General features: G+C 47.8%; 1 protein-coding gene across 4 annotated transcripts in view; it reads right to left on the bottom strand.

Moving 5' to 3' along the window:
* The window catches only part of DLEC1 (DLEC1 cilia and flagella associated protein), a 45928-nt gene extending 38949 nt beyond the window's left edge, over positions 1–6979 (bottom strand). For all 4 annotated transcript variants that reach the window (XM_084902776.1, XM_084902778.1, XM_084902777.1 and 1 more), the window contains exons 1-2: positions 6131–6979; positions 4741–4891 (exon numbers count right to left, since the gene is read on the bottom strand). In XM_084902776.1, coding sequence (XP_084758902.1) covers positions 4741–4891; positions 6131–6529 — 550 coding nt within the window. In that variant the 5' untranslated portion in view covers positions 6530–6979. The remainder of the gene's footprint in view (positions 1–4740; positions 4892–6130) is intronic.
* Between the last annotated feature and the right edge of the window lie 5162 nt (positions 6980–12141).

Raw genomic sequence — 12141 nt, 5'->3', positions numbered from 1 at the left:
GGGATGGGTCATCCAGTCCCCCAAGATAATGTGAAAAGTTTACCAGCAAGGGGAAGGGAGTGAAAGCGTGAGATGTTCTGCAGAATTCTCACCTTTCTCCCTCTGCCTGGGAGCCATTTGTGTATGTTTCCCACCGGGTGACAGCTGGGTTAGCCAACAGAGGAAGGCTGCCTCTGGGCCTCAAGGCAAGTCTCAGGGGAATGTCTTCTCCATCAATCATCTAAGTTAAAGGAGGTTTTGGGGTCCTGGTTGGGTAGGTAGGTAGGTTGGTTGGCTGGAGCATCATCCAGTACACCAAAAGGTTGCAGGTTCCATCCCCAGTTGGGGCACATGTGGGGTAGTAGGGTGGAGAAAGGAAGGGAGGAGACTGATGTTTCTCTCTCACATCCATGTTTCTCTTTCTCTCTCTTCCCTGCTCCCCCTTTCTCCCTTTCTCTCTCTCTCTATAAAGTGAATAAAAATATATCCCTGGGTGAAGATTAAAAAAAGTTTCTTGCCCCACACTGAGAGGAAGGGACCAGCGGCATGTTCAGGAAACTGGATTAAGATCTCTACTTCTACTACTTTTGAAATAAAAAAACAACAACACATTATCAGCAGAAGGCTCAGAAACCAGAGCAGAAAATATCTGATTATGACTCAATATTATCTGGAGTAAAAAAAAAAATGAAGGCCATTGAAAAGTTCTTCTAACTGATCTTTGTTTCCCAGTTCTCAATGTTTTATTTCACTTTCATTAAACACACACACACACACAACCAACCAATTATTTAATCTCCTTTGATCTCTAGCGAAAAGAATCCTAGGAAAGACTGGGACACATTGACTCTCAGGGCTCAGGGATAATTATCAGGCAACTTAATAAGACCTCCTGAGAATCTGCTCCCCAAAATCTCTGCCTACACACATGGTTGAGGGAGGGATTCTGGCAGCTCCATGGCCCTGCTGTGGTGGAGGGGGAACAGGAGGAGATGTGGCATCTGTGCTGAGTATTTACTATCTAATGGGACCTGAGCCTCTGAGGTGGCAGGCCTGACAAAGGACAGGTCCTCCTGCTCAGAGCCACCCCCTAAGGGAAGTTAAATAACCAAGCGTGACATTATGTCTGATCAACGATCCTTCAAATCTGGGTCCTAGCCCTTCTGAGCTGTGGGGATTTAGGGAAGTTATCTGGTCCTCTCTCCGAGTTTAGTTCCTACACCTATAAAATGGGATGGAGAGAAATCCAACTCACAGAATCATTGGACGGATTCATTGGGATAACCTATGCAAAGCATCTTGGGCAGCACCTGGTCCCTCAGAGCATCCCAGAAGTGTAATGCCTTCCTAAGCCACTGCATCTTCTGCGTCTCCCTCCCTCTAGGCCACAAATATGTGAGGTCTTCCAACCCTAAAACCACTGCCCCTTCTGCCTACTGCACAGGAAAATAATGACTTTAAGGGATGCAGGAGGATAGATCAAAGTTTTTTTTGGGGAAAATAAAGGGAACCAGAGCTTCTTAGAGAAATGGCTGAGTCCAGGTCTGGGGCAATGAACACACAAGATGAGCCTTCTGACCATTCCAAAAGGTAAGAAAATCATCCAAGACCATGTGCCAAGAGTTAGGAGTCAACTTGAAAAGGCTCACATTGGCCAAAGATGCGACCGCTGGAGCATCAATAAGGATAATAAATATGATTGCAGTCGTGAAAGCCATGAGTTCATCATGGTACTGAAAACTAAATAAACCTCATCAGTCATGTTTGAAAGGTGTTGTCAGGGTGACCAACTTATTTTAAAAACTGGCCAATAAGGGGAAAGAGTTAATTCTACTCATATCTTGAGGTAATCGAAGTGGTTGCTGAAAAGTTTCTCTTTATGGAAGTATTCCAGCACCATTAGCATTTTATTATAATTTACAGCAACCCTCCCCGCCCCCCCCCCCCCCCCCCGAAACAACAGGTCCGGGCACAAGCTGCCAGCGTCATGAAGAGACGTCAGACCCCACGCACTTCCTGGAGGAAGCACACGGCATCAGGGAAGTGGTCTTGCTACTCTCCCCCAAAACTGTACCTACACCTCAGGAAGCCTCTAGAACGAATGACTGAGTTGCAGGCCATAGGGGGATCATGAGAACAGGTTAAGCACACCACAATGGTGAAATCGGCACAAGCAGACAGTGGACACGTCTGCAGGAAAAAGGACACCATTTCTTTAACAAATGCATTGATTAAAGACAGCGCTGCCATCGAGGTGGCTGATTAAGAAAGAGTTTTCCGTGAATGCTGGTGGTGTGGTGATGGAGCTTTGATGAGGAGCAAGATGTTGGAGAAAGCCAAAACCGGTTTGGCTCACTGGATAGAGCGTTGGTCTGCAGACTGAAGGGTCCCAGGTTCAATTCCAGTCAAGGGCATGTACATTAGTTGCGGGCACATCCCCAGTAGGTGGTGTGCAGGAGGCAGCTGGCAGATGTTTCTCTCTCATCGATGTTTCTGGCTCTCTATCCCTCTCCCTTCCTCTCTGTAAAAAATCAATAAGATATATATATATATTTTTTTTTAAAGATGTTGGAGAAACCTGAGAATGCCTCTCTGAGAAATACTAAGAAATCACCATCGAACTCAGTGAATTTAAATTCCTATGGGCTCTTTGTGCCGAGGGTCAGCCTGAGGGGTGAACCAATAGTCTTCTCAGGTCTTTCCTGAGCCTTTCCTTGGGTGTGTGCAATCATATTTTATTTTCCCCCATGTATCCAGTTGTTTTTGAATGTCACATTATTTATTGATTTCAGAGAGGAAGGGAGAGGGAGAGAGAGATAGAAACATCAACGATGGGAGAGAATCATTGTTCTGCTGCCTCCTGCATGCTCCCTACTGGGGATTGAGCCTACAACCTGGTCATGTGCCCTGACTGGGAATTGAACTGTGACCTCCTAGTTCATAGGTCGGCACTCAACCACTGAGCCACGCCAGGTGGGCTACAATGTATTTATACCCACCAATGAACTATACACTTAAGAATGACTAAGAAGCCCTAACCAGTTTGGTCAGTGGATAGAGCGCTGGCCTGAAAACTCAAGGGTCCCAGTTCGATTCCAGTCAAGGGCATGTACTTGGTTTCGGGCACATCCCCAGTAGGGGGTGTGCAGGAGGCAGCTGGTTGATGTTTCTCTCTCATTGATGTTTTTAACTCTCCCTCTCCCTTCCTCTCTGTAAAAAATCAATAAAATATATTTTAAAAAAGAATGACTAAGAAGGTAAATGTTACGTGCATTTTCCTACAAAAAAAAAGAAAAATAAAACAACAAGAAAGCCCACGGTGTGGGAGATCGTATTTGCAAATATTACCACTGATAAAGGTTTAATCTCCAACATTTACAGACAGCTTATACAACTAAATAAAAGGAAGATGAATGATCCAATTAAAAAATGGGCAATGGACCTAAACAGAATATTTTCAAAAGAAGACAGAAGGAAGGCCAAAAGGCACATGAAAACATGCTCAAAGTCACTAATTATCCGAGAGATGCAAATCAAAACAACAATGCGGTACCATCTCACACCTGTCAGAATGGCCAACATCAACAAATCAACAAACGACAAGTGTTGGCGAGGTTGCGGAGAAAAAGGAACCCTCGTGCACTGCTGGTGGGAATGCAGACTGGTGCAACCACTGTGGAGAACAGTGTGGAGTTTCCTCAAAAAACTGAAAATGGAACTCCCATTTGACCCAGTAATCCCACTTCTAGGAATATATCCCAAGAAACTAGAAACACCAATCAGAAAGGATATATGCACCCCTATGTTCATAGCAGCACAATCTACAATAGCCAGAATTTGGAAACAGCCTAGGTGCCCGTCAGCAGATGATTGGATCCAAAAACTATGGTACATCTACACAATGGAATACTATGCTGCCATAAAGAAGAAGGAATTCTCATCATTTGCAGCAACCTGGATGGAATTGGAGAGCATCATGCTGAGTGAAATAAGCCAATCAACGAAAGAGAAACACCACATGACCTCACACATCGGTGGATGATAAAGATCTTTATAAACTGATGAACCAAGAGACAGATATAGAGAAAGTAAAGCAACAGGCAGACTGTCAAATTACAGTGGGGAGGGTAGGGATATCAGGGGGAGATAATAGATCAACCGAAGGACTTGTATAAATGCATATAAGTACAACCAATGGACATAATACTATGGGGAGGGAGGGGATGTGTGGGAGGGAGGGAGGGGGGCAATAAAAAAAAATCAAGAAAATATGTAAAAAATAAATAAATTAAAAAAAAAAAAAAAAAGAAAAGAAAAAGAAAAAGAAAATGGGGGGGAGGGGGGGGGAAGCCATCAATACCACGAAAGACAGGAAGAGATAAAGGAATTGTACCAAATGAAAAGTCTAATGAAAGAGACATGACAATTATATGCAACACGACTTCCTGGACAGGATGTCTGACCAGCAAGGAGAGAGCCACTGTCCACCAGCTGAGAAACACGAACGGGGTCTGCGAAGTGGAGGTTTATGTGGCACCGGAGCTGATTTCTTGGCTTGGGGGCTGTGTGCTGGTTGTGTAGGAGAGTGTCCCTGTGATGGAGACGTGACATTGGAGTGTTTTGTGGTAATGACACATCATGCCTGCAACTTACCATGTGCAGGTAATACTGGAGAGCGAGCAACGGAGCAAATACAGGAATACACGAGTACTCACAGCGGGGGAGTCAGGGTGACAGCACCTGGGAGTGGATTGTACACACCTGGAGGCATCTTGATGAAGGGCTCAAGGTCATGGACTTTGGCCTGGTTCATGGCCCTCTGTTTCTCCGCAATGGCCCGTACACAGGCCTCAATGACGTGTCTCTCCAGTGTTTCAAATTCATCCAACCGCTGCTTATACAACTTCCGAATCTGGCAGGTGGATGATCAAACGCACAGAAGTGTGAGATCGCATCGCGTTACTCAACCTCACCCCGGCATCAGGGCTTCTTGGGAAGCTCGGAACAGCCACAGAACTAGAGAGGCCATCGGGCCTGACCTGACAGATGGGAAGACTGAGACCGACAGAGGAACACGGTTTAAAGGTTTCATAGGAAAAGCGAGGAGCAGAGGCCAGCGGGAAAACCTGTCTCCTGACTTCCCGGGAAAGAGAGCTGCCAGCCAAGTTCTGAAATTCCACATACAAGTTAGCACGCCACGTGGCAGACAGAGGGTTGTGCCACCCAGGCCCCCAAAGGACTTGCTCCTGAGCTGCAGGGGGCTCAGCGAGCACACAGCCTCCAGCTGCCAGCCCTTCCGGGTCTGCCTGGGCAGCTTGAGGGCTCTCAGCTGGGCCTCCCCTCAGGGAGACATGAGCGGTGCGGTCGGCAGGCGGCCCGGCAGAGGCCTCAAGCTGGCTGCTCTCCTCTTTGCACAGATGAGGAAGTAGAGCTGCTGTTCCAGAGACTGGGCATGCCTCCTAAAATCTGGGCGCGGATGCCCCGGTTAAGACTGTGGTTTCTGATACCAAGGCAGAAGTCCCCTAGGAGGGGGAGTGGCTTTTAGCTTTATCTCCAGGAAACAATTTTTCTGCCATCTGCCCTAGTCATAAAATATAAGCATGCCTCGTTGTATCATGATTCGCTTTATTGCACTTCACAAGTGTGTGTGTGTGTGTTTGGGTTTTTTTTTTTGTTACTAATTGAAGGTAAGACCTTCCACCAGCAAAAAGATTACCACTCGCTTTATTGCAGTGATCTGGAATCAAACCCGCAGTATCTCTGAGGCCCGCCTGTATATAACGTGTGTGTGTGTGTGTGTGTGTGTGTGTGTGTGTGCGCGCGCAGAGAGATGAAGGTAGGTTACAGATTTAGGCCTTTTGTGTGTAGCATGTGTTTGTCTAATTGTGTGTGTGAGTGTTCCTGGAACTTTGAGAACATGCGGCAGGGAGCTGGCTCTTTCCTGGCTGCATCCCCGGTGCCTGGAGCAGCGCCTGGCAGCCGGCAGGTGCTCACACTTGTGGAGCAGCGAATACCGCAAGGGGTGGGGGGTGTGGGGCGGCAGCTTTCCGGGGAGGCGGGGGGCGTCCTGGGTCCCCAGCCCTGTCCTCAGATGCGACGGTCCCCGCCAGCAGGGGGCGCGCGCGGGCGCAGGGCCGCGGGCCCGTGTTACCTGCTGCAGCTCATCCACGAACTCCTCGTGGACCTCATCCTCGCTGCCGCGGGCCTTGATCAGGTTCGTGCTCACTTCGTCGCCGAACACCTCGGCCGTGTACAGGTTGCGGAAGACGCCGGTGAGCAGGTGCGAGATGTCCTGGGTGCGCAGGGAGGTGGGGCGCAGGCGCAGCAGCTGCGGCTCGGGCAGCTCTTGGAGCTTGGGCAGCGAGAAGCGGCGCGGCCGGCTGCGGAAGCTGTGGTGGATGGACTCGGGGTAGGCGAGGGAGGACAGCCAGACGGACTGGCTGGGGCTGCAGATCCGCGGCAGACGCGAGGTGGTGGTCCATGTCGCCCCCGCGAACGCGTAGGATCCAGACTTGAAGGAGCGGCGGTCTTTGGCTCGTCCGGGCTCCATGGCAACGAAGACGCTGTGAACCGCACTTCCGCTCCTGGCCCCGCCTCTTCCGCTTTGCCTCCCCCTTCCACCGCGTTGGTCGGGGTCGTCATCGTCATCAATAGGCTCATCGGCAGCGTCACCTGTGTGCAGGTGAGCTTATCGGAGTGGAACTCAGTGGAGAAAGGGTTAAGGGATACGGCCAGGACGGTCTGATGGCAGAACCTTGTTCCTGACTACCTACCTTCATCCGTGCATTCCCTAACGTGTGAAGCAATCATGAATTCGCTCTTTTAATATTTATTGTATAAAGATTCTGTTTCGCCAAAACCGGTTTGGCTCAGTGGAGAGCGTCGGCCTGCGGACTGAACACTCCCAGGTTCGATTCCGGTCAAGGGCATGTATATGCCTTGGTTGCGGGCACATCCCCAGTAGGGGTTGTGCAAGAAGCAGCTGATCGATGTTTCTAACTCTCTATCCCTCTCTCTTCCTCTCTGTAAAAAATCAATAAAATATATATTTTTTAAAGATTCTGTTTCAGGAACTCGCAAGCGCTTTCCTTTTCCTCTTTCGGGGACAGAGACGTCAGGTATGCACCATGGTCCAGAGTTTGACACACCGTGAGAGGCTGTCCTACAATACAGGCTCTCACAAAACCAGACTGTCCAGAACCCCCGGTGATAGCATTGTTTACCTTTATACCTATAAAGAAGGTTGGGAAAGCACCAGAATCTCCAGGTGGTGTGTGCCCAGGCTGACTCTCGTGGAGTTCGTGCTGTGAGACCTAAAGTTCGAATGAGGTTGTCTAAACTGAAAAAACCTGTTAGCAGGATCCACCTGTGCTAAATGTGTCCGTGATGGGATCAAGCGTGCTTTCCTCAGGAGCAGAAAATCATTGTAAAAGTGTTGAAGGCACAAGCACAGTCAGAAAGGTAAATAAATTTTAAAATGAAGCTTTTTTGAGTAATAAAAACAAAAGTCTAAAAAAAAAAAAAAAAAGATTCTGTTTCAGGTCTGGGCCGGGAGCTGGAGACAACAAAGGAAGTAAGATGCTGCTTCTTCCTCAGGTAGCTCCCTGTGTGTGTGTGTGTGTGTGTGTGTGTGAGTGTGTGTGATTAAGAGAGTGAGACACCCAAGTGGTGAGCAAGGTGAGAACAGGAAAACAATTACACTTTAGTGGGTTACAGCCAAGCTGGAGAGAAATGGTGGTGGTCGTGGGACCACCAAGGACAGGAGCCGAATCGGCCTCTAAAGTGAGTGTGAACAGTGGTGTTTGGAAGATGGGAAGACCAAGCAGAGATTTAAAAGAATGAGTAGACTCACCTGTAGTCATCAAGGATGTGGAAATTAAAAGCACAATGTGAAAGCACTGCGCACTTAGTGGAATATGAAATCGGTCGACCAATGAACAAATCAATAAAAACAAATGAGCTAACCAACCTAGTGTGGGTGAGCCGTGAGGCAGCTCGAGTTCTCACATATTGCAATGGCAGGGCGAACAATGGCAGCTCTGGAAGAACAGTTTGGTAATTCCTCATAAAGTTACCCATGTATCAGCCCCCTCTTAGGTATTTCCCCAAGTGAATGAAAACAACACACAAAATCCCATGTACAAATGTTTAAGGCAGCTTTATTCGTATCCTCCAAAAACGGGAAAAACCCAAATGTCCCATCCACTGGTGAAAGAATAAATTGGTACATCTATCTAAAAATAACCTCAACAATCAAGAGGAAACAGCCCTAACCGGTTTTGCTCAGTGGATAGAACATCAGCCTATGGACTCAAGAGTCCCAGGTTTGATTTCAGTCAAGGGCATGTACCTTGGTTGCGGGCACATCTCCAGTAGGAGGTGTGCAGGAGGCAGCTGATTGATGTTTCTCTCTCATTGATGTTTCTAACTATCCCTCTTCCTTCCTCTCCATAAAAAATCAATAAAATATATTTAAAAAATAAAGAGGAAACAGACTATTGATACACCACAGTATAGATGAATTAATCAAATTGCTCACCTAAGAAACATTCAAACCTGTAAAGAATTTTTGTGCATTTATTTGAGCCAAACTGTTGACAATTGCCTGCTGGAAAACAGAATCTCAACGTACTGAGACAATGCTCCAGAGAATGGCAGTTTTTTTTAACCTACTTTTATAAAGTATCATCAAAGGAGGAGATGTAAGAGGGTTCCATGAAATCCATTGGCGATAGATTAGGGAGTTGGGAGAAAGCAAAGGACAAGGGATTGGATAAAAAGTGAAATGATAAGACACGTGCTTCCTTTAGGACAGGATAGTTAACAGTCAACAGATAACAGTAACAACCAGGGAACTTGTGATTTCGCCTTGGTGCATTGCTTGTGCCCTGAGGGGAGTTACAAGTTACCCTGACATTCCAAAGGTACGGTTATTGGAGATGCAAAACACCACGGGCTCAATTAAGATCAAAGTTGATCTTTGTCAGGGAAGATACGGACCTAGGATGTGACTACCCACTGTAACATGCTTTTTTAATTTAAAAAGTTTTCATTTCAGACCATCCTTTGTGGTCACTTTAAGTCTCTGAGTTGGAAGGCCACCACACAGGCCTTCCCTGAGTTAGTCAGGTTAGCATGTGGCTCCTTTTCATCCACAAAATGCATCATGCTAGGTAAACAACAACAACAACATCCCAACAGGCTACACATACTGAATGATTCCATTTATATGACACGGAAAATGCAAACAGAAAAGAGGTCAGTGGTTGTCAGGTGCTGGTGGTAAGGATTATTGTGAGCCAAAACCGGTTTGGCTCAGTGGATAGACTGAAGGGTTCCAGGTTCGATTCCGGTCAAGGGCATGCACCTTGGTTGAGGGCACATCCCCAGTGGGGGGGTTCGCAGGAGGCAGCTGATGGATGTTTCTCTCTCATCGACGTTTCCAGCTCTCTATCCCTCTCCTTTCCTCTCTGTAAAAAAATCAATAAAATATATCTGAAAAAAAAAAAAAAAGAAAGAAAGAATTAGTGTGAGCTTCAAAGGAGCACGAAGTAATTTCCCTGGGGGAGAGGAAATCTATCTTGATTATGGTAATGGTTACAAAACTATGGATTTGTCAAACCTCACGCATAGACCACAAACCTCCAGCTGCCAGCCCTTCCGAGAGTTCTTCCTTCCTCTCTATTTGTACACTCTAAAGCAGGGGTCCTCAAACTTTTTAAAGTGGGGGCCAGATCACGGTCCCTCAGAGAGCTGGAGGGCCGGACTATATGAACTACTAATTCCTACTGTAACACCTCGGCTGCGCTCACTGCCCAAAAAACCTGGCGGGCCGGATCAGACTCCTCTGCGGGCCGCATGTGGCCCACGGGCCGTAGTTTGAAGACCCCTGCTCTAAAGGGTACATTTTACTGTATATAAATCCTACTTCACATTTTTAAGTGAAAAGAAAAAAGTAAGGATGTGTAAGCCAGGAGAGAAGGAAAAAGGGCAGTCCCTGCAGAAGGTCCCCCTTGTGCAAAAGTTGGGAGAGAACACAGCGCCCGGGAGGACATAAGAGAAGTTCAAGAGTGGAATTGATGAGGGGTAGACCTAACTGGAAGAGTGGACCAGACTTCCTGATGGATAATGGGAGTGAAAGAGAAGCAGGGTCAGCAATGACTCCCTCATACCCTGTATGTGCAACCAGGTGGACACCTATAGGATCCGCTCAATGAGACGTCCGGGAAGAGGGCTGCTTCTGTCCAGGAAAGCAGTTTGACATCCCAGGGACTGTCATCATTGGCACAGCGTGGCTTCTGCTCACGGGTGATGCAACCAACCTCTTTTACTCCCGGGCTGAGTCTGTGTGCCTTACAGCCTGAAACCCACTTCCTGAGATGAGCCCAGGATGCTTGCCCGCAGACCTGGCCCACTTCCGCTTCTGTCGGTTGGGCCGACCTCCTTCATGGGTCCTTCCTGGTACTTTGTCCCCAGAGTTGGCAATCTCGGGCCCCTGCTGCTGATGTGCCTGAGAGAGGCTCCTGCTCTGGTCTTCCTCCAGTCGCAGCCTTCTCCGCAGAGTGAGGAGACCACGAGGCCAAGGGAACATGCCCCCGAAGTACTGGCCTAAACATCCTGAGCCATGGACAGGGCCTGTGCAGGCCTCTTTAAGGCCTTCCTCCCATTGCTCACTGGTGTTTGCACGAAGGGGTAGCTTTGGTGGGAGGTGGAGGGAGTTTGGGCTAGTGGGCTGGTTTGTCCGATTGTCTACACGCCTGGAGGGTCCCCAGGCAGATGTGTGTGGCCGGAGAACTGGAACAGCCTGGGGCCTCCATGGCTCCAATATCAGGAGTGGGCCAACCCAGACCAAGAGGCCTTGTTAGTTAGGAGCAGTCCTTCTTATGGAGGCTCCCTGGCCCCCTTCCCGTCCTAGGGAAGGGCAGGGCAATGGGCACTTGCCATCACTTTTGGCCTCTCCATCCTGCCCCAACAGCCCCAGAGCAGGTCACAGGGAATCTGACCCCGCTGGGGAGGTCTCCCCCTTTTCCGGTCCCTCCCCCACTCTGCTCTGTCCAGGTTGATGTCTCTAGCAACCTTTCAATGCCTCCAGTATCAGTGGCCACTCCTCTGTCCTCCTCTTGCTCCACCTTTCAGCACAGTATTCCCTCTTAAAAGCACACTTCCTGATGGATAATGGGAGTGAGAGAGAAGCGGGGTCTCTCTCACTCCCATTATCCCTGGCTTTCCCCTTTCCTCTACGCTTTCCCTGTCTCAGCTCTTCTCCCGGTATCTCTCAGCCAGATAAGCAGGATTTATCCCTGATTCCACCGCGCCCAGCATTCAATCCATTTGCTCTCTGACCAACCAAGTAAGTGAATGGTCCAAAGAGGCACAGTAACGGGGGCGGGGCCACCTTTGCACCACTTGGCCTCCCCCTCTCCCCCTTCCCCACCCCCAGGGAGTCAGCAGCGCGAAGGGAGTTCCCCGAGCTGCCTTCTTCACTTCCTAACCTGTGAGCTCACCAGCATTTTTCTCTGTTTATCTCTGGGTTCCCACACACGTTGTTTGGCCTTTTTAATTGTTTTACTTTTAAGAGTCAAAAGTTATATGTCATCCTGGTAAAAAAATAAAAAATAAAATAAAATAGTGCATAAAGAATAGAAGTGTCCTCAAACTCTTTCCCTGGATGAGTTTGCATCCTTCATCTCCTTTTCCTGCCTGCACAACTATCAATATCTATAGTTTTTAAAAAACTTATTGAAAAGCACCCATGACATTCTATTGTACATTACACACACACACACACACACACACACACACACACACACTCAGCCATTTGCTTGTTTGACCTATGTCCTACATCAACTCACAGAAGACTGTTGTTTGTTTTTTTTAAACAGATGCATGTAAGTTATGTAACCAGACCCTGCTAAATGAACTTTACCTTGCACAGTGTTTCTGTATATAGTATAGAGACACTATCATATCTCTATATAATATCATATCTCTATATTATATAGCATCCTAGAATTAGACAACAATATAATATCCTCGCATTAGAATTGCTTTGCCAAGGGTATGCACATTTAAATATTTGAAATGTTGTCAGTTTGCTCTCCGGAAAGATTATCCCAGAGAAGACACAAAGAGCATTCTGTGAGGGCTGACCGACATTGAAAA

Source organism: Pipistrellus hanaki (genome assembly GCF_964339955.1).
Source record: "Pipistrellus hanaki genome assembly, chromosome: 13".
Lineage (NCBI taxonomy): Eukaryota > Metazoa > Chordata > Mammalia > Chiroptera > Vespertilionidae > Pipistrellus > Pipistrellus hanaki.
This window is presented reverse-complemented; position numbering and strand designations above follow the sequence as displayed.